The sequence below is a fragment of the Cricetulus griseus genome, chromosome 7 (genome assembly GCF_003668045.3).
Source record: "Cricetulus griseus strain 17A/GY chromosome 7, alternate assembly CriGri-PICRH-1.0, whole genome shotgun sequence".
Classification (NCBI taxonomy): Eukaryota; Metazoa; Chordata; class Mammalia; order Rodentia; family Cricetidae; genus Cricetulus; species Cricetulus griseus.
The window spans coordinates 10,068,825-10,092,081 of record NC_048600.1 but is presented as its reverse complement, the minus strand read 5'-3'; the positions used below and the strand labels follow the sequence as shown (position 1 = coordinate 10,092,081).

The window sequence follows — 23,257 nt, the reverse complement described above, 5'->3', positions numbered from 1 at the left end:
ATACAACAATAACAGAAATATCATTATTTAATATTTCCCCCCAAAATGTTGGAACAGATTTAATTTCCTCACTGCCAAGTTGAGAATATTTTGTTCATTCTAAATCCATACTTTTTTTTTATAAGAAATGGCAAAATGATTTCCCACAGAGAAATTGCTTTTTACCTCCCCAATCATTGCATTAGAAATAAAGTTCCAACAGTTGCTAGCCATTTAACAGTGTTTCTTTAAATAACATATTCTATTTATTCTTTGAGAATAAATAAAACATACATACACCTCCCTTCTCCCAACTCTTCCTGCCTCCTCAGACGTCCCAACTTCATGTCCTCCCCTTTTTCTTCTTTATTTTTAATCACCCACTGAGTCCAATTAGTGCTGCTCAGAGTCACACAGGTGTGATGCCATCCACCTGCAAGATGGACACCAAACCTGTGGCCACAACCGCAAAGAAAAATGACTCTCCCTCCCCCATGGCTATCAACTTGACAAGAGCTCCCTGTGTGAGCCCCTTTAGAGGTCACATGGATGCAGTGTCCATACTCTGGCCAGCATTTTGCAGCATTCTTCATCTTCTGAGTCTTACACTCTCTCTGTCCTCCCCTTCTGTGATGGGATACTCCCCCAGCCTTGGGAGAGGGCTTGATGTAGATGTTACACTTAGGGCTGAGCACTAATGGCCACATACTCTCATCGTTTTGACTCATTGTGAGTCTCTGTATTAACAACTTCCCATTGACAAAAAAAGCTTTTTTGACCAAGGTTGAAACTAGCATAGAGTCTGGGTCAGTTCCAGGCCCCACCCTAGGCCCACTACTGTGGGACTCTTCCCACTAGGGGATCTTTAAGACAGAATGCCTACCCCGTTTTCCTTGGTTCTGACTTGAAAACACTCTCTGTGATAGAGAACCTGAGATAGTGAAGGTAACTTGGGACCCAAGTCCCTTTGCCCCAGAACAGGACTGGTCAAACCATCTCAATGCTAAATTGACTATATTATTACAGCCTTTGTCTCATGGATTTCTATAAATTAAAAGATGACCACAGGCATGACCTTGGTTTGGCTACACTGTTAAAATAGAAAATCCAGTTTCCTTCACTAATTTCTGTTTCTTAATTTCTTTGGGGATACAGAGAATCTGAATTCATGAATCCGAGAGTCTAGTAATATCTCTGCAGATGGTAACATCCCAGGCCTGGAACTTTGCTCACATCTCTACACTGGAAGTATGTTTAGGGCACAATTTCTATGTGCTGAACACTGAGTGAGGGTCACAAAGGAAGTCAGTTCCATCCCAAGAAGCTTGTTATTTGGCTGTATTCACTATAAAGCTGTTAAAACCCGGGGCAAGCAACTATACTGCCATTCAGCATAGTAGCTAATCTGTAGAATGGGAGCCATTTACAGGAGGAGGCTCTTCAAAAAGGACAAAGCCTGTATGCGGCATTTAGTGGCACCAAGTGATGATAGTAGCCATTCTTACTATGCCATGTGTCATTCATGATTTGTTTATTGAACCGACCTCCTGTGCTAGAGAGATGTCTTATTCAAGGGACACAGGCTTGGTTTCAGTATCAACTGTGGGTCTCAGAACACTTCTAGCATCTCCAGACATCATGGCTTCTCCAAAGCATTTCTGCTTCATGACAGGCATGACAATACACCCAGAGTCCTGTGTATATCGGGGAAGGGAGTGGGTGGGTGCTGGTGGGGTTTTATAAGCATCCTTCTTCTCAGATCTGCCTTTATCCAAGGCAGCCACCTTTCTATGCAGGATGTTGACTCTATGAGAAAGGAACTTTGCCCAGAGCTACCTTTATTTGGGAAGCCTTAATTCTCACCATGGCAACTAGTGTGAGGTGGAAAGAGGAACCCCAACACAAAGCCTGGACAGTTGTCACCTTCTGTGGGGGCAGTAGGGGGCAGGGAAAGGAAGGAGGCTGCAGCCTCTACTATAGGGTGCTGGGTAGAGATTGCTCACTGTGATTGTTCCAAAGAAAACACAGCAAACCCAGCCACCAGCCATCTAATCAGGCTAGGAGGGGAGAGGGAGGCAGACAGAGGAAAAAACCTGCTTGAAGAATAACCTCTAATGAGGTTTGATTACGCTGGAGCTTCTGCATTCGACTCCCCCAAATCCCCGCCGGCTCTTTGAAATTCAAGAGTTCTCTTCTGTGAACATCAAAAGGTAAATCGCGTGTAGCTCTGAGCTGGTTGAACTGAGAGATGATTAGCGAATAAAAAATGTCCAGGGTTTAAAACAGAGGGGTGGGTGGGGGGGAATCGTCAGCAGTAAGTGCTAATTAGACCATTTCCTGCTAACACCTGGCTTGCTTGTGCTCCTGTCCTCAGAGCGATGGAAGGGATGGTGGGTCTCCCCTAAAAGTACATCTAGGCTGGGGGCACCCGAGATGGGCAGGCACTCTGGGCACCTGAAGTGACTGGAGAAGGAGAAGGTGAAGTGCAGCCAAAGGTTCTTGACCTCCTTTTAGCACCCCATCCCCCAATTCCTGCCATCTAAACCCTGATTGCTGTCATCTCCTGCCCTCCATCCACCTCCCAGTTTCGACAATCCAGGCTTCCCAGCAGCCCCCGCACCCTCAGCAGAGTAAATCCTCCTGTTTCCACAGGACTCAGTTTGCCATGCTTCACTCCATCCTAGATGCCCATACTTCCACTGCCACAAGTCTTTCTTCATGCAACCACAGAATGCGGCAAAGTGTTCCTCACATCGGCATGTATGGGCCACACTGTCCAAGGAATCATTTTGGATCTGTCTCCTCTGTGCAATCACACAGGTACACTCTATGGCTTCTCCCACTCCACTGCTTTCTGTGATCTAATTGGGGTCCATGTGGGGCCCCAAGACACGTCAGGGTAGTTTGGGGAATGCAGACTCTCAGGCCAAGTAAGCCCTGCAATGGTGCTTGCTGTGTAGTCCTGAGTAAGTCGGCTCCCAGCCTCCGTTCCTTCTGTAATTACCTTTCCCTTGTAAAAGCAGGTGATATTAATACTTGACCTACTTCACAGGCTTTTGTGTGTTTGAATCGAGGAAATGTATTTGAAATTGCCTCGTGAACTCCACAGTGCCGTATGCAGACAGGTCTTATCAAATGCTCCACAAACACCAGGTGAATGAAGACCTGGGGCAGCTGACAGTTGAGCAGTTGAGCGTAGTCATTCTGGAGGGAAACAGATTTGCATACAAGCACACATCTGTGCAGCCTCCACTTGCCAGCAGGAAGGCTCCAGTCATACCAAGCCTCCAAGTACCATGGTTTCTTTGGCTGGCTTCGTGAGCATCGCTTAGCACCATGCCTGGCACATGACAGTTGCTCTTAGTATGTGGGCACCGGTGATAAGACTATTGGAGCTACTAACAGCAACAGAAATGATGCACAATTCTGATTCTCCAAGTCTGAGCCCCAAGCCAGCAACATTGTCACAGCCTGGGGACTTGTCAGAAATGCAAATTCTCAGGCCACATTCCAGACTCACTGACTCAGAATCGATGAGGCTAGAGCCCAAGAAGGCATGTTCTAGCAAGCCCTCCAAGAGAATCTGGCATCTTCTCATGTTGGAGAGCCACCACATCAGAACACTGTTATCTATCAGGGCTGGAGACTCAGTCACATCGCTGCTTTCCCTGTGCCAGCAGTAGGTCCCAGCCGTTTGCTTCCTGTGATTAATCTTGATGGGCACTTTGGAGGGATTAAGAGACACCTCCAAATTAGTAAAGCATATTCTGAGTGTGTCCATTTCCAGAAAGATTGCCATGTGTATCATCCAGCTGAAGAGGGAAGACTCAACCATATGTATAAAGTACCATACATTGGGCCGAGGTTCAGACAGCACAAAAAACAGGGAGGAAGACGCCCACCAGGGTAAAGCCTCATCCTCCTTGAGTGGGTGCCCATTCCATGACTACCCATGAACATCAAGTGCCAGCATCTCAGTCTTTAAAATTGTACTTATACCAATATGTCTGTCTCCAGGGAGCTTCAGGGACTTCAGTCTTAGTCTGGGGCTGTGCCATTGGACTCCTCTTAATTCTATTATATTCATTCATTCATTCATTCATTCATTCATTCACGTGTATGTTGTGCATGTGCACATACCATGGCCCTTATATGGAAGTCAAAGAAAAACTTCCAGTAGTTGGTTCTGTCCTTCCACCATGTGGGGCCCAGGGGTTGAACTCCAATTCCAGATTTAGTGTCAAGGGCCTTTACTGTCTGAGACACTTTCTGCCCCCCCCCACGCCTCACCCCCATTTTGAGGCTTCCATTTTTTGTACTGTTTTTCTGGTTCTCCAGCTCTGGCAGACTGCTATGGTTAGACTATCAGGCCCTGATCTTGTGAATTAGTTTAGTAAATGCCTTTTTATAATCATAGATGTCACTGGTTCTGTGCTGTAGAGAGCCCTGACTGTTAAACCTACCTGCACTTACTCTTCACTGAGCTCATGCCAGGCATTAGAAGTAATCACAGTTTCTGTTTGGAAGAATGGAAAACTTCGGCAGAGAGGTTCAGAACTTTGCCCAGGGTCACAGAGCTAGGCAAATATGGTTCCAGAGTTCGAATTCTTAACCACCTTCACCTGGAAAGTGCCTCCTTAGGTCTAGGAACTTACCAATGAGTGAAAAGAGTTGGGATATAAAGTCATGGACCATTGCATGTTCCTGGACCCCATGGGAGGTCAAGGGTTGACAGTTGCTCCAAGAAGAATAGAACAGACAAGATGAGCCTCACACCCTGTAAGGATTTACTCCACCACTGGCCATGGTGAATTTTTCAGGGCTTGCTTTCTTTCCTCTGAGAAAGTCCCCATTCATCAAGGTTGTGATTCTCTCATTTCTCAGTGTCCATCCTTTCATGCTTGTCTGGGGCTGTGCTTTTCCATCTCTCAGCTCTCGACCAAGAAGCAAGAGCACCCCTGTGATACCAATGAGGTCCTCACAGAAATCGCCCTTTTCCTTGTCCTCTCCACATTCCTACACTGATTTGCAAACCAGCAAGGTACTTCACTGTTGACCCTGACACTGGTAGTGACCTGTAACGTGTGTGCTTGTGTGTGTGTGTGTGTGTGTGTGTGTGTGTGTGTGTGTGTGTGTGTACTGTTGTCTTGTTGGGAAATGACACACAACAGTGTGTGTGAATTGAATGACTTGTGTGGTTGAGTATAGATGCTAGGACAGGGTTGGTGGCTAGAGGATACAGCCAGCCATCAGGTACCAAAGACATGGGCTGCAGGAGAAATTGCTTTCTGACACATGGGTGAGTCCTGTCCTGTAAGGGAAGCACTGACCCCACACTGTAGACATTCAACATTTAGTGACAGGTGGACATAAGATGTGGTATATCCCCTTGGAGTGAGCCTGCTGCTGAGCTTGCTTCCGTCTACCCAGAATCCCCCCACTGCCAAAGCACACAGGAAGAATGGGGACAGTGTGACTTGTCTTTTGGAGATGATGAGAGGGAGGTCTGCGGTGTGTCATACTCTTGATGGCCCATCCATGTTTAATCTCATTCCCCCCCCACCCCTGTGCATCAGATGACCTTCACACATGCTGCCTAATAAACTGGGTGTCTTTGGGACATGAAGTGCCACAGTTAGGGTTTCTATTACTATGGGGTGGAAAATCTTTAATATAACTTATAACTCTCAGGACCCATTCTGTCACTGAAGGGAAGTCAGAACAGGCACCTAGAGTCAGGAATTGATGCAGAGGCCATGCAGGGGTGAATCTTATTGGCTTGATTCTTATGGCTTGCTCAGCCTGCTTTCTTACTACCCAGTGATACATTGCCCACAGTGATCTGGGCCTTCCCATATCAATCATTAATTTTAAAAAATGTCCCCACAGACTTGCCTACATGCAATCTGATGGAGGTGTTTTCTCAGTTGAAGTTTCTCTTCCCAAATGACTCTCGCTTGAGTTAAGTTGACAAAAACAAACAAGAAGTTTCACTGGTGAGGCTGGACTCTGTGCTGGAAGCTCTGACTGTATCCCATGCCAGCAGTGCTGAACCCTCCCTTGTGACTTCTCTTCCTGGATCAGGCAGGTGAGAAGACATGGGCCAGAATCCTAGTACTGGACTACATGACCTTGGCAAGTCTCGATTCTCTCTTTTGACCTACTTACCACCCAGCTGAGGGCAGGAACCCATGTCTGTCCTTACTGTCTGACCTTACTAGGACAGGGGGGCTACTTTTGGGAAACTGAGGAAGGGAGAATGAGGTAGCTGACCTGGATACGAGGGGAATAGGGTCAGGGAGAGGAAAGGGGTGTCATTCCAGAGAATGGTGACCCAAACCTGCCAGAGTCTCCTAAGAACCCAAGGGCACAATTCCCAGTCAGGTCTCTGCTCCATGTCCTAGGGCCAGTTGCTTGTGGCTGGCACTGAGACTTGAGCATATGGAAAAGCTAGGCAGGCCACAGGCCATCTTAGTCACAACGGACCTCTCCTAGCAGGAGCATGACTAAATGTCAAGGTGTCAGGTAGGCGGAAGGGAAGCAGGAGTGGAGCTGAATGTAGATGCCCAGAAAGCATTCATTAATGACTGCCCACAGCGTTCCCACACATCCCATCATTGTCTCAGCCTCAGAAAGTTGCAGCACAAGATGAGCAGCCCAGGGCACGTTCAAGTCCTGATCCTAGCCAGAGGCTGGGGATGAAATGAGCAACCTGACTATCTGAGCATCCTTCATCAGTTGTGACCATGCCAGTCCACGCTCTTTAGACAGCCTAGCATGGATGGCCAAAGGGTCTGCTATTCGTTCCCATGCTTTATCTCTGAATGTCTGCAAATTGCCAGGCACCGTTGGCATCTGTCTTTCTCTTTAAAAATAGGATGATGGCCTCTCTCATCAGCATGTGAGGAATGGCCGAGTGGAAGCATGTGATGTATAGAGCAGTACCTGGTACATGCCTGCAGGACATGTGGGCAGACACAACCTGACAAGGAGCAGGCTGAGTGATAGCCCCCACACAGGAAGATGCCTTACCTGCGGATGGTTCTGAGCAGAGTGGAACGCGCCTCGTTGTGGAAGGTGATGATGATGCTGGTGGGAGGAAGGTCTGTACAGTACACCAGCAGTGAACATCTGGCAAGCAAAAGCAGGTTATAAGACCTTTGAGAGCAAAACAGAAGAGCCTGGGACCACGGGCACCATCTGAGAATGACCGAAACTAAATGTCCACCACCTGGCAGGGAAACCAGGCTTAGAGCCTAAACAGAAATGAGAATTGTCATTTACACATTCCTGAGTTCAAGGACAGTGTTTCCTAACAGTTGCAGGAACAAAACTCCAAGTCTTGAGCTCTGCTAAATTCTGGGACCTTCCAGCCTTCCTACTCAAGCCCCTGGGCAGAGAGCAGTCAAGCCAACAGAAGTCTTAATCATATTTACTTCGGGACTGGCAGCCTCAGAGGTGAGTTCTTCTAACTGCTGCCCCACCTGCCCTCTGCCCCCTCCCTCTCCCAATACTTAAAGAGACAGAGCCCTAAAGCCTCAGTATGAGAAATGAAGCCCCACCCTGAAAAAGCATTTGCTTCCATGTATCCAGGATTATTTTGTATGCCCATTACATGTGGGGTAATTTCAATTTAATACTTCACCTCAACTGAAAATTGTAGCCTGCAGCCTGAGAATTGCTATAATAATATGGAAATAGACCCTCCAAGTGAGGCCAGTGTCACTGGGGGCTGTCATCTGGGTGTACACTTCCTCCTGTTTCTCTTGATTTCAGGGGTGGCCCAATTATGGGTGGGGTTATTATAGGGCTTTAAAAAGAGAAGTAAAGAACATACATTGTGTGTGGGGGGTCAGATATTGGTTCTCATTTTTTTTTTCATTTCTTCCTGAGCCTTTAATTGGAAATCCAGAGACCCGCAGATAGGCTTTGAGGGGACTGACTGAGCCCTCTGGAGTCTTTTGCTAAGCATTTTCAATTTTCCTGGAAATATGGTTCACATTTCAAACCAGATTTCACACAAGTCTGGGCCTGAAACACTGAAGATCTCCAGTCCTGGCCTAAAAGACCTGATGTCCCTTGTGGTCACCCTGATGGTGCTGCATTGGTGGTTCTGTGGGATCAAAGGCTTAAATATCATATGCTCACACACAGGCCTGGGGGAAGCCAGGACCAGAACCAAGAGTTAGGGAAGAAGGTAAGATTGAGAAATGATGGGAAGGGTAAGACATGGCCTGCAGGCCTGCCTGTCCCCTGTCACAGACACCAGTCAGTTTCACTTCACGATTGGTTCTCTTCCTCCACACATTCCCCCCTCAGCACACTGCAACCCTGTGGGATGCAAATGAAGTCCTGAGTGAATGTGTATTGTTGACATGTACACAGACATGTCAAGGACCCCTGTGCCTCAGACCTATGGCAAATGGCAAAGCCTTTCTCAGGTGAGGCCCAGGGAAATGGCAAAGTCATCTGTGGGTCCAAGTACAGATATTAACTAAAACCAGTGTATGCAGAAATGATCCCTCAGCTAAAGCCAGTGTATATGGAAACGATCGACCACAATTTCCTCTTCTTGGCTGACTACAACCTGAGATTGCTCCCCTGCAGAGGCTCCTCTCTAAGCTAAACCTGCCTCCTTGTTCAGCTATATACAATAAACTTGCCTCTTGGGTTAAGATGCATAACACAAATGTGTGGAGTGTCCAGGATGTTGCTGGTGGTGCATCTCCATCAGAGCCACAGCCCACCTGATCCCAGCTTTTCTGTATACACTCCATCATTTCTTCATCCTCTAGTGAACCAGTTAGGTCAATCCCCAAGCCATGCAGGTTGTAGCACAGCTCCTTCCTCTGTAGTCTTCCTTCCAGTCCCATCCCACAGGACTCTGCCAGGCCCTACTCTGGCTCAAAACCCTCAAGGGCCCCTGGAGTATAAAGTCCATCTACATAACCATAGTCTCACAAGCTCTCCAGCTCTCTGCTATCGCTCATGCCACATGGAGCAATGTCCTCCCTTTTGTTACCACTCAAGGAGCTCTTAGCCATCCTTCAAGACTCAGTGTCCCTTTGTTGGGAAAACATCCCATAGTTTCCAATAGGCAAATGACCTGTTGTTTATACTCTCACAGTTTGGACATTTAGAAGATGTCTCTTCTGGAACTTCTCATGATGAGACTGAATCCCCAACTTTACCAAGCTCATCCAGGGAAGAACCATAGCTCCATCCATGTTGGCATCCCCACAAGTAGAGGTATACATACTAGATTCCCTTTTCTAAAGAAGAAAGTAAGGACATGCATGCCCAAGGCAGCAGAAGACTCAATCATTTATGGTTCTCAGACATGTGGCAGCCTTCTAGATAGCTTTCATGGAGTCTCACCAGCAAGTTTTTATGTTCTTTTGGAGTCCCCTCCTTCTCTGAATCCTTATATAACTAGTAGGATATGGTGAATGTGACACTGTGTGGCTTTATGAAAGCCCTGTAGCCTCTTCCATGGCCACAGAGAGAGGAGCCAGCTGTCATGCCATGAAGACACTCAGACATCCCTGTAGATAGACATCCTCATAGTGGCTGAGGCCCCCTACCCTCACCTCTACCAGCTAGCCAGTCATATGAATGGACTACATGATAAGTGGGTCCACTTACTCCAGCCAGGCTTTCAATGAACAACTACAACAGACTGATGACTGAGGCCTAATGAGGGATGCTAAGCCAACACCGCCCAGCCAAGATGCTCCCAATTCCTGATCCACAGACCCAATGAAGATGGTCCATGACTTCTGTTGTTTTAAGCCACTCAGTTTAATCAGGGATGATTTGCTGGGCATTAGAAACTATTATTAAAAAGGGAAATGCTTGGGAACAGCCTCTACTGAGAAAAATCTGGACTTATCTGTCTTTGGGCAGAGCCCCAACTTTAATTAGGAGCCATGGTGAAGGGTTGGGGGAATGGTGGTATTGGGGTCCTTGCTTGGTAGATTACAGGATCGGTGAGGACATGAAGGGTCTTGGAGAGAGACCCAGGCAGTGGGGTGGCAGCAATAAATACTCTAGGAAGAATGAGCCAAGACCAGGGAGTGGGCTGGACAAATTATCTATGGAAAGGGAGGTAAGGTCAGAGATCTTAAGTGTATCCACCTGCTCCCCCTCAGAATGGGAGACAATGGAGACACTGGATGCCACCACTGCTAGGATATCTGGCTGTTGTGGCTCTGCCATGGCGGGGAGGTGTTTGGAGATCATCTGTAGTCATGGCTCAGTTTCCATGATTTGAGTTATTTGGGAGAAGCTGAGGAAGAATGGTGGTCTTTGGAGTTGCCACTTGATTAGAGATCACTATTTTGCCTCTGAGATGCCAGCTAGAGAGAGAGGCATTTCAGTGCACAGTGACCCAGAAGCCTGTGCACAGAGGCAGAGGCTAACTGCCTGAAGTGTGAAGAAGATGCCATTGAAAACATATTGGATCCCATAGGGTAAGGTGAGGATGGCTAAAAAATAGGGTAGAGAAGCCCCCAGACTCATCAGCTGGGACTCTGGACAGCACCTGCCAGTATGAGACCTTAAGAAAATTGCCCACCTCTGCAGGCTGCTGCCTGCTCCTCTATGAAGCAGGGTTAGTCCAAACTCTTCCCCAACAAAGATCTAGGTACAGGAACAGAAGCTGTGGTATCCCCTGCCTTCAGTATGGACAAGCCATTTGATCCGGATGCTATAAACTCTCTTTGTACCTGAGGTCCAGCTATGCCACAGGGTTACTTACTTGTGACTGTGATTTCCTCAGCAGTTAGATTCTTCACCCACACAATGGAGATGGAAACTCCTAACTTGCGAATCTCCCTCATTGATCATTATGACAGGTAGCAAAAGGTTTGAGGCAAATGTTCACATGATTACTAATATCAGTCCAAATATACAGGTGACTCCGGCTGTGCCTAACTGGATCTTTCTCTTATTGGATAGGTGTCTTTGGTAGGCATCTCCATGGGTACTGAGAGTGGCTAAGAGGCAGTGAGAGAGGCAAGAGAAGGGACAGAGGTCAAGGACTGTGCCATCAATGTTGATGAGATGAACCGGGGCCTGGATGCCTAGATTCAAATATGGATTTGTTAAAAGCTGGTTGTGAGCCTTAGAATATGCCATTTACCTCCTCTAAGCTTCAATATTGTCACCTGAAAAATGTGGACAAGGCTCCTGTCACAGAAGGACAAGCTTTTACAGGCTTGCGGGGAAGACTGTGGCTCATGCACACAAAGCATTTGGCAAGTGCCAAGGAAATGTGAGCAGAAACTAGCTGAACCAGCCTCTAAGGGAAGTGTAGTATGTATTGACTAGAGATGCAAGCTCACAGAGTAGAAAAGGGAGGGGTCTGGAAACGGCAAACAAAACAGCAAGCAGCAGCTGGAACCTAGGTGGTATTCTCCGGGGCCTGGAAACTCCTATCTCCAAAGGGGTAGGACACAGGCCTTGCCTGGGGTCATACTGGAAAGCTGAGGAGCTCTGCTGTCATGCATAGGCCCACAGAGGGGGGAGGGCATGGTGGTGTTTCATACTCTCAGGCTAATATCCTCCCCAAGCTTTCCTGCCTCTGCTGTAGCCCAAAGGGTCTGGACTCAGCCTTCATCTGTTTGATATTCACAGCAGCCTCTGCAGAAAGGTAAACCAAGGCTCAGAACTCCCTTCTCCAAAGGACATACCTGGTTCATGCATGAGATGGAGGAAGCCAGACCATGATTCCTTAGCTGGTACTGATTCCTATTGTCCCATGCGCTTCCTAGTACAGAGCAAGCAGCATTAGGCATACAGTCGTCAGTCCCACACAGGAGTCACCTGCTATCCAAGGCCTGATCCACAGCCCGCTCAGTGACAGGCACTAGAGACTTATAATATTGACTTGAGGCTGAGAAAAGTCCTTAAAGCTGCCTACCTAGAGGAGTCTCAGCCCAGACAGTAAGTGGGAGGGACCTAAAAGATTAATCAAACACTGAGGTCTCTGGGGCCACAAAGAAAATGAAGAAGGCGGCCAATGCTGACGTCTGGCGCCAGCAGATGGACGAGAAAGCATGTTGATAATTTATTAAAAATTCAGGGGGTTTAATGGAGAGAGGAGCCAGCGAGTGGGAAGGATGGGGTAGGGTGGGAGCACTGAGCTCATCCTCTGAACCAGGAGGAATTTAGCTCTGTGGGGAAATGGGGGAGAGGGAGGGAAGGAGGGAGAGAGGGTGAGAGGGAGGAAGGGAGGGAGGGAAGAAGGGAGACAGACAGACAGAGAGAAAGAGAGAGAGAGAGAGAGAGAGAGAGAGAGAGAGAGAGAGAGAACTTGTGTGAGCACGCTGTGTGTGTGTGTGTGTGTGTGTGTGTGTGTGTGTGTGTGTGTGTGTGTGTGTGTGTGCTGTTTGAGGAGGGAGAATCCCACCACAGCAGCTCCTGAATAACACATTCCTCCAGAATGATTTTAAACAGTTTTGTACCCTCTATTTTTTGGAGAGACCCATGATTTTCCCAAACTAAGTTGAGGCTCAGTGTGCCTCCTGGATTCCCAACCTTGTGAAGGTTCAGTATCACTGCCTGAAGGTGCTTCCAGGGAGCAATTCTGAGGCCAACCCTGGGCATAAGAGGCGCTTTCTTCCTGTCCTTCCCTTACCCAACTGTGACTTGCTGTGCCCTTGTCCATTCCCCATACCTAAATGAACATGACAACCTCAGTACATTAGAAACACGCCTGTCAGTTATCACAGTAATCTGATGTACACAGATGCACACAATGCCCTTCATTTTTACTCCACATATTTGCAAAATACTGCAGCCGCCTGCGAGGGAGAGCATGATGACGGTCATGGTCACCTCCATTTTGTTAATGAGTTAGGAGGTCTTAGTGGTCCCTGTGGCCCTGGAACACATGGTCGTCCTCTCACCACATGCTGGGGGAAAAATTCTTGATCATAAATTATAAATCATTTGGGATTTTATGCTGGAGGATGAAAACCAGAGGGAGTGATGGAGAGGCAGGCCAGCTAACTTTAAAGCGGAGAGAGTGTATATTATTATTACTATGAGATTGGCATAGAGGAGAGCTCCTCAATGGCTGCAAGCTGGGAAGGGAGCTCTGGCACCCTGGAAGGGAGAGACTGAGAGCAGCTACTGTGTGGGCAGCATGGCCAGAGTTGGGTGGAGATAATCAACCCAACACAGTAAGAATCAGATAGCCTGGCAAGGGGGACGCTCAGGTTAAACAGTTGATTAGGGTTCAGCAATGATTTCCCTTCTCTGATCCTAAGTCTCCTGGTTAGTGGTGGTAGCAATACCCACGACATAGAGTATTTAAATGAGCACTAGTGGAACACTTATAGCACCTCAGGTGCATAATGTTCATAATAGCTTAGGAAGTGCCTATTGCTTTCCAGATTCACTACTGTTATGGTTTGAACATGGAATGCTCCCTCACTCTGGCTCCTGTTTTAAATGCTGGGTTGAGCCAGTGTGGGATGCTGCTGTGTTGGGTGGTAGGGGTGGGGAGTGTTTAAAGGTTGTAACAGGTCTCCAGGCTGTTCTTCCATACTTCTTCCAATTTCCATGATAAGTATGTTCCACTGGGCTCTCCCCACCACGATGGCCTAGGAGGACTAAGGAGGCAGGCAGAGAGGCTGAGTCACTCAGTGAATGAAGCTAGTGAAGGGGACTAGAGCCAGATGTGTGGGACTCATCCCATGCTATAATACCCTTATGCCAGACCTATCCAGTTGTTGCTCATGTCTGTTCTGTGCCTCGCCACACTTGAAGTGGGCACTTATGCCCACACCCAAACTATATTCAGAAAAAAAAGAGTTTCTACAGGTTCTAGAAACCAGAGATATGCCTAGGAGGGAAAATTGGGTTGTGCTGCTGGGCAGGGACAGGAAGATGAGGGATGCTTTGCAGGGGTACACCAAAAGAGACGCTCCCACTGAGAGCCTCACAGAGTAGTAACAATGTGTCCATTGCAAAGCTGAATCAAATGCTTCCCATGCATCTGACCCTAAACAGAAACGGGAATTCTCTCTAACCCCCACACTTCTGATTGCTCTATAGAAGGCTAGTCCCAGTTTGAGAAAATAATTTATCTCCATAGGTTCCATTTCCCTAACTTCAGAGCCAGAGAAATAAAGGGAAGCATAGGCCTATGACTCCCAATAGGGAGTATGCCCAAGAGAGTCCCCTGTGCAAGCAGGTAGGGTTGGGGTGGGGTAGCAAACAGGCTCCCTGCTCCACCTTCATCTGCCATTCTTGTCATCTATTCCAACCCAGGAGAAACCTCAGAGATACCGTCCCTTCTTCTTCATCACCAGCATGTGGCTCTCCAGATGAGGAAGGCAGGCAAAGGGAGCCCAGAGACCTTTCCTTTCCTGAATGTCAGTGTTCCCAGAGTAGAGTGCAGTGAGTTTGCTGCTAGTCTTTGGAATCAGATCTTGCTTTTCAAGCAGAGAATGCCTAATCCACTCTGAGTTTCCTTCCATGGAAGGACATCTGATCTCAGGAGGGGGAACAAAGGAGATGAGCATAAACTACAAAATGCCAACTCTGTGGCTGACCCCAAGTTCACACCTGACTCTAGAAGGGCAAGAAGCAGACATCATAGGAAGGTAGGACGAGCGTAAAATCAGAAATTCCTTTTAATCTCATTTCATGGGTGACACAGATACACTGTAAGGCATGAAATTTTTATTTCATGTCAATTTCACTGGGATTTCACATGCAGATTAATTTGTCCATCTGCATAAACATATACTGTTCCTACTTGCCTCATCAACTACTCTTTCTTAGTGTTAGAGAAATCTCTTCTCTCATAAAAGATACTTCAAATGATACTAAGAGTTACCGTGCTGTTACAATGGTACATTTTAATTGCTTAGCATGTTATCAAATCTCAGTATACTCAAAAGGGGAAAGGTAGGCCAAAGCAGACAGGTGATCAGCTAGGACTTTGGCTGGTCACTGTGGTAGGCAGCTTTAAAGATGGCCTCCAAGCCACACCTCTTTGCATAATCCATTCCCTTGGTGGACCGAATTTGCTGACTCCCTGCAGAGGAACAGAACATATCTAAGGCAAGACAACTGGTCCCGAATCTGGCTGTCTTCCTTCATCTGTCTTCCTTATGCATAGGGCATTGCAAGTTGTTTAGTGGTGATGAGAAAGGAGAAGAGGAATCAGTGTGTCTCTGAGGCTTGTCCTGGGTTGGAATGGATGACAAAGAATGGCAGATGGCAGTGGAGCAGAAAACGTGCTCCCTTCCACCCCACCCCACCTGCTTGCACCCTTGGGCACACACAACAGTCTCCCAAAAAGTTAATCCTACCCTTATTGGGAGTTATATGATTGTGTTTGCCTTTACCTCTCTGGTTGTGGTTTTAGGGAAATGGAGAAAATAAGGATAAATTATTTCTCACCCTTGAGACTAAGTTACAAGAACCTGGTTTACACACTTTGAGAGAACACACCACCATGTTGTAGAGCTCTATACATGGTTGTCGTTAACCAAATCTCACTAAAAGCCATGTGAGGGAACTTGAAAGATGATTCTCCTCCAGCCAACCTCTGAGATAGCAACAGTGCTAGACGGCTCCTTGGTGGCATCATGGGAGGGTCCCTGAAGTAGAGGACCCACTTAGGCCACACCATATTCTTGACCTATGCATAGAAACCATGAGAAGGTAAGTGTCAGTTGAAGCTGCCTCCAGTGGTTTTCAATCCTCCTAATTCTTCCACCCTTTAATAAAGTTCCTCAATGTTGTGATGACCCCAAACATAAAATTGCTTTTGTTACTTTGCTATTGTTATGAATTATAAATATCAGATATGCAGGTTATCTGATATGCAACCCCTGTGGGGGCTGCAACCCACAGGATGAGAAACACTGCCATAACCTTTTAGTGTAACTGTTATACCAAAATAGATTAATACAGGCGCCCTTGGCTACATTAGGAGAAGAAGGAGAAGAGGAGGAGGAGTGTAGTTATCGTCAATCATCCTCATCATCCTCATCATTATCATCCTCATCCTTATCATCATCATCATCCTCATCACTATCATCCTCATTCTTATCATCATCATCATCTAGCTCCCCTAGGTAAAGCATGAATTCCCTTGAGTACTTGCAAGAAGAACCATGGAATTACATTCTGTTCTGCCTCTCCTCAATACACCGTGGTCTGAGTCCCCAGGGGACCTTTTGTCCATGCTCTGCTGGCCTTCATTCACAAGATGATACTAAGTAAGTGATGCCTCAGGAATCCTATGTACAGAGAATGTATGTATTTGAATGATCTTTTTCTTTTTTCTCTCTCCCTCTCTCCTTCCCTCCCCTTTCCTTCCTTCTTTGGACATAATCTCACTGTGACCTAGGATGGCCCCCAATTCAAGATGCTCCTTTCATAGTCTTGCATGCACTGAAATCTGACAGTTGTAGACCACCTGGAATGATTGTTCTCTCCCTTCTTGCTGGGACCACCTACAATGATGGAAGTGAATTTGTTTCACACTGTGGATCCTCTAGTGCATCAAGGCTAAATTCCTTAGCAGAATTGTAAGGGTAAAAAAAAGAAAGAAAGAAAAAGAGATGTTGTCCTAGATGTTAGCATCTTTTTCAGTGCACAGGGTCACTCTGCAGGGTATCTGGTCTCAGGGTAGTCCTAGTTAGGCCAACACATACATTCCTTGGCCTCTGACTACCACTATGTTCTTGGCAGAGTCTCTTTGCCTGCCCAGTTATAGATCTTCACTTCTTGTTCTTTGTTTGTTTGTTTTTTGAGATAGGGTTTATCTGTATTGCTTTTGAGACTGTTTTGGTACTCACTCTGTAGATTCACCTGCCTCTGCCTCTGCCTCTGCCTCCCAAGTGCTGGGATTAAAGGTGTGCACCACCAATGCTCAGCCACTTCTTGTTCTTTGGAGAATATCAGCACCTCCTGGATGTATTAGCTATCTACTTCCAGCAGCATCAGATCTCTCAGAAAATCTATGCCTTGACACTTCTAGGCCACTTCCATGGTCTGATTAATTGCAGGCTGTAGATCAGAATGATGATCCCAGAAATCAGTTCTGAACATCTTGCCTCCTGGCAAGGTAAGAGAGTCCCATGGGTTCTGTCATGACAAACTAGGAAGATAAGTAGGCAGTTGGAAGTAGGATGAGACCATAGGGCTCAGACTCACTTAAAGGCTCAGTATTTGTTTCTGGTTTTGAGTCACCACCAACATCTGGAAGACTTTTCTTTGCCCCCTCCCCCCAGATCTGATGGGTTTTTGTAATATCCATCCGGAAGGAGCTTTGAAGATCATCTATTTAATTGACCCCTTCACTGTGAGCTGCTGGACAGTATGTCTGGGACATGTCTGCATGATTGATGCATAAAGTTGACAAGGGCCAAGATGATTTGGCAGATGATATTAGATGAAAAGTAGATTGGATTTATAAAATAATACTTCTGGTGTCTCCTGAATGAATATGGACCTGTTAGAAGTTCTGAGACTTTTAGGGGTTCTCTGTTACCCAAACTTCTCCCTCAAAACCTAGCACAAGGGTGCTCCCTTGCACCCCCCAGCCCCTGTGCTTTATAGTAGTACATGCAGGTTCCTACATACTGGAAACTCAAATATAGCTATTGATTTGCTAAAACTTACCACATATTATACCAAACAGAATTGTATGTGATGTCTATCAGTTTAGAAATCACTGCCTCAAGATGCTTCTCTCCTTTTGGTCAAATGAAGAAACTGAGGACCAGGACAGTCAGAACAGTGGACTGACCTACCCAGGTGACTACTGTGCAGCAGAGACAAGCTTTTTTCATTTTACTTACTCAACTTGCTTAAAGCATCCAAGTTCAGAGACCCTATCAGACACTACACACAGTCCCCATCTATACAATGCCATCAGCTACCAGTGTTGTCATACAGGCCTTAAGGGCTCTTTTACCACCCTTTCCCCTGGGAACACCCCGTCAAGGTCCCATTACTTCTTCATGATGCTAACTCAAATGACAACTTTATAGCCATCATCTAACCCATCATGCTATGAAGTACTTGGTTTGTGCTTTGCCCTTGACCTCAGTGAGATGGCCCTAGCACGGCTGTTTCCTTTACAGCCATACTCTTGACTTTCCCTCTCTTTATCTCATCAGGAGTCCTGCTGTTCTACACAGACTTTCTCCTGGGCCACACTTTTCTGAATCTTCCTTCTTTCTGGGCCATCCATTGTCCACTTGGTTGTTAGCACCCCAGCTTTAACTTACCAATGGGCATCATCTCCCAGGTATCCCCAATGAATGAGCTCTTCACTCACTCTCAGCCTCTCATATGTGACTGTATTCTCCAGTTCACCACCAACCATGTGCCCCAGCCCAAGAAATGGCTTCTAACCCTGATTCCCTCTCCCCTATACCCACCGTAATTAAACCAGCTCGGCAATTTGTCTTCCTTATCTTTCCATCTGGCTGTTTCTCTATGTTCCCATCCAGCTTTTTCCGATGACTGCAGCAACTTCCTATCTCCTTACAATCCACCGGAATTGCAGCCACTGGAGTGACCTGCCTAAACCTGCAGCCTTTGCACCTTTCAATGCTACCTAATTAGTCATAAAATACAGCCGGGACACCTAGATCATGGCTTACCATCCATCCTTGGATCTTCTGACTCCAGCTTGCCATACCCTCAATATTCCAGCCAAACACAGCCACACACCTGCTCTTTGTCCACTCTGGATCTCTGCAGGCACCCATCCCTCTCTTGCGTATATGAAATGCATGGTTTCTTCTATGGCAGTTGTTCTCAACCTTGCCAATGTTGCGACCCTTTAATACAGTTCCTCATATTGTGGTGACCCTCAACAATAAGATTATTTTGTTGCCACTTCATAAGTGCAATTTTGCTACTGTTATGAATCTCAGTGTAAATATTTAATATGCAAGATATCAGATATGCAACCCCTGTGAGAGTCGAGACCCTCAGGTTGAGAACCACTCTTCTTTGGGTTGTTTTATCCCCTCTCTTCTTATCTTGCCTTTCTGGGTCTCTACATCCACCCCACTGCTGTAATTTACTACCAAACACTGTGAAACTACTTTTCTGTCTCTTCTACTGACTATGGTGGCAGTAAAGACTTACTTGTAGTTATAACTCTGCACCTAGCATGATGACAATAGGGAAACAATACAAACCTAAAGAATGAATGTGTAGACAAGTGAAGTAGCAACAGGAGAGGCACCCAGAGTGCTAGAAGGGAAAATGTCATTTATCAAGCTATGGGTGATGTAAACACAAGGGAGGGAGGGACAATGTTAGGAATGCAGGGACCAAGCAAACCAGAGCAACTGAAGAAGAGTCTGAGGTTAGAGCACAGGCCACAGTGAAGTGAGTGGGAGGCATTGGCGATGGGGCCAGTAAGAACACCTGGGATAATTCCTGGTGTGCTCTTAGTTTTTCTCTATTGCTTAGAAAACACCAGCTTGGTTAAAAGGCAGGATGTTCACATTTGCCAAAATCCCCAAAAAGACAAACAAGCCTTCTTCATGTGAGAGATTGAATCCCACTGGACTATGGCTCACACACTCTAGAAAGGCCCTGCCCAGTATGGCGGCCACTGGCCGTGTACAACTACTGAATATGTGAACTGTGCCCAGACTGAGTGGGAATAAGCTATGAGTATAGAATAAATCCAAAATATCAAAGAAAAAGAATGTCAACAATCCTGATAGCTTGTTTATTTTTTTATATCAGTTACATGTTGGAATGATACTATTTGACATCTATTTATTGAAATAAACAACATTAATTAATTTCACTTTCTTCTATTTTTTTCAAAGTGTGACTCTAGAAAATTTTAAACTATGAATTTATTTGTACAAACACTATCCTTCTTAAGTGGCCATTGAACTTTAATTTGCATATTACCTAATCTAAAATATCAACATTGGTGACAGACAATATTTTCTAGATGTTGGATATTTTGTGTGAGTAAAGTAAAAACATAGAAACCTTTGTTAAATATATATATATATATATATATATATATATATATATATATATATTTCCTACCATCTACTATCATCATTTTATAAAAGAAATGGTGTCTAAATTCCAGAAAAGGCCACAACCTCAGAATAATTAGTAGACTATTCAACGTAGAAGTCATCTTCAGTGAACTCTCCCTTCTCTCTCAGCTCTACAAGGCAGACATGGACTCATTTACCAACTGGCATGTGAAAGTGCAGTTTAATGATCCATCACATTAAATCATGATTTGCCTTTGTCTCCCACCCTCTGCCAAAACTGTAAGTACTAACACAGAAGACAGGACGGCTCCTACTCTCGGTCTGGGAGCAGCAGACACCCCTTTGTTCTCAGTGCTGTGTCTATTACTCTGTAAAGCACTTCTGACCTCTAGCCCTAGTCCATCTCCTTGGGACATCTCTGTGGCATGCGCAGACAGGTGTAATGGGGCTGGGAATACCTTCTTGCCCTAGAAGATGCAGATCCTCTCTTTGAGCTAGACCTCAAGAAATGACCATTGCTCCCCTATGCACCAGGTTCACTCTGTGAGCCAATTTAGGTCCTTTATGTTAACCAGAGACTTGAAAGTGAATGGGAGGCCACAGATGGCTGGAAGCTGTACGGAAGGGACAGCTCCTTCTCCTCAGCTCTGTGTACACTGCAAGGGGGCTACCAATTAGTACCAATACTACCCAGATAGCAGGTGTGTGTGTGTGTGTGTGTGTGTGTGTGTGTGTGTGTGTGTGTGTGTGTGTGTGTTTGCCTACATATGAAAGTGGAGGTCAGAGTTCACAGAAGAGTATGCACAGGGGAGTGTTGTCCAAAGGTTCTGAAAATTCAGAGTCTCCTTCCTGGGACTAGCAAGTGCTGGGGATAGGCCAAGACTTATTTTTGAGTGTTTCTTGAAAAAGATCTTTGGTGTCTGTCTGGGAGAAGGGCGCCTTCATGTCTTATTTTAGCCCTGCTAAAATCACGGGGCACAATAGTAATAATAGATATGCTTACTGAATGTTCGCTCTGTTTCAGGTATTCTTCCAGAGCTCCAAATGTGCACAGTGATTCTCAGGGTGGGTGAAGCATCACTCCTCTCTCACCACAGAGGAGACAATAAGAACAAGAAACTCTTGTAAAACCCACTCAGTGCCTCACACACCTTGCTACCATACCCTTGAGGGCCAGAGGACTTCACTGATAACAAGTCTTATTTAATATGGGCCTTTCTCTCCATTTTGTGACTTGAAGACCACATTCTAGAATGTTCTAGAAAGTCAGAAAATCCATGGGCTAAAGATTAATGTGTCCTCTTCCTGTTTCTTGATACTCTCCCATATTTCCCAGCTACAGGCTCAGTGAACTATACCCTTGTTTTGCTCAAGAGGAGAAACTTCCTTATCAGGGAGTAGCTAAGATCAGAACTATGCCTATGGCTCTAGGGAAAGGCCAGATTCAGGGTCTTGAGCTCAGGTGTGGTCCTCTTGAGGGCCAAATGTTCCATACCTCTTCTCTGGGGACTCTTGATAGTGTGTCCCATGGGAAAGCTCTGGGTTATGGGGGGTGATGGTCAGGTAGCAAAAAGCAAAGTCTTCTACACCTTCCTAAGTCAACACCCTCTTAATCAACACTGTTCCCCAAACATCTCTATCTCCTCCTTTTGTTCTCATTTTTGTCCTCCCAAGTCTGACCTGTGACCTGGCTCTGCCCTACATCATTCTCCATGATTCTCTCTGCTTGCAGTCACTACCCTCCAACCCACTCCTTCCTCTTTTCACAGTTCCCTCCTAGGAGCCTTCAGTCCCCACTAAACCAGCTCATCTACCTCACTTGGTTATGCCCTCTTGACAGCTTCTGCTCACCTCACATCCTGTCACCTCCCCTTCCACAGGTGCTTAGCTGTTGGTACTGCCTATCCCCTCAACTCAAACCCCTTCCTCCACCACATAGCTGATGAACTGCCCCCGTCCAGTTCATCTTTGCAGGGAGACTCTGCCCTTCCTAAGGGCAGCGGCACTTTTCTCCATTTTTATGTTCCTCACAGGCAAGTTACTCTACCTGCCAGAGTCAATTTCCTCATCTCTAAAACCAGGATCATAGCAAAGTTGTGAGGCTTAACCGAGAGCACATATATAAGGTGCCTAGCACATGTCAGGGGAGCAGTATGATCAATAAGTGCTTGCCGATTATGGTCTTGGATTTATGAGAGAACATGAGATTCCTTTGTGGAGTGAAGGTGGCTTTAAATTTCCTGTGATTTGATTTTCTCACTCTGTTCTGAGGATTCAGTCCCACTCCTGTACTCACAGACACTGTTTTCAGTAGAGAGTTTGAGAATAGATTTAAGGTACCCTTTGGGTCCCCATTCATAGGGCTGATTCTGATGAACAAAGAATAAGGGCAAAGGGCTGCACTGGACTCTGGACATAAAAAGAGGCCAGCATCTCTGGCCCATGTCTCTCAAAGCTTGGAAAGGAGACAGAGAAATAATGGATGCTTGCAACTTAGGGTGATTAACTTTTCAGAGATGGACATGAATATACAGGAGATGCTAGACTTCTGCTAAGATCAGCCAAGAGAAGATACAGGCTGTCTGGATTACTGAAAGATGAAGAGCTGTCCTTTGCAGGGAGCAGCAGAGAACAGGGAGGTCCACCCTTACGTTGTAACCAGGAAATGACTCCTGGCCAGCCTTCTGCAAGGCTTCGAGGAAACACACACACTCACACACACTCACACACACACACACACACACACACACACACACACACACACACACACACACACACTGTCAAAGAGAGTGTCAGATGTGTCCAAATTTGGAGTGGTCTAGGCTGAGGGGGTGTGATCTTGGACATATGCCACTCGGCTCTAAGCCAGGAGGGTAGTTGGGGTTGCTGCTATCACCCAGGTGAGAGCGACAAGCTGCAGAACTGGGCAGGAAGCCCAGAGACTTAGGGATGGCTAGAAGATAGACTCAACAACAACAACAACAACAACAAAAAACTAGGCAAAAGAAGAACATGATTCTAGAGTGTCTGGCTTGAGTCAAGTGGTGAACAGAGGGACATGGTCTAGGAGGGGGCAGATCTCAGAGCAAAGAGGGGTTGGGTTCTTCTCTGTCTGGACAGGTGACATGGACAGGCTCAGGCAAGTCTGTGGATGATCAATGAAGAAGACTCAGGCAGGAGGCAGGAGGCAGGAGGAGGTGGGGGCAGGGGGGGGTGTCCAAGAGGAAGTTACTCTGGCCTTCTGCAAGTTTATTCGT

The 23,257-nt window shown here is 46.3% G+C and overlaps 1 protein-coding gene across 1 annotated transcript in view; it reads right to left on the bottom strand.

The window, feature by feature from the left end:
- Positions 1-23,257, bottom strand: part of Galnt14 (polypeptide N-acetylgalactosaminyltransferase 14) — a 181,294-nt gene that overhangs the window by 46,776 nt on the left and 111,261 nt on the right. Inside the window, exon 3 of the mRNA XM_035447824.1 lies at positions 7,012-7,110. Within this exon, the coding sequence (XP_035303715.1) occupies positions 7,012-7,110 (99 nt within the window). The remainder of the gene's footprint in view (positions 1-7,011; positions 7,111-23,257) is intronic.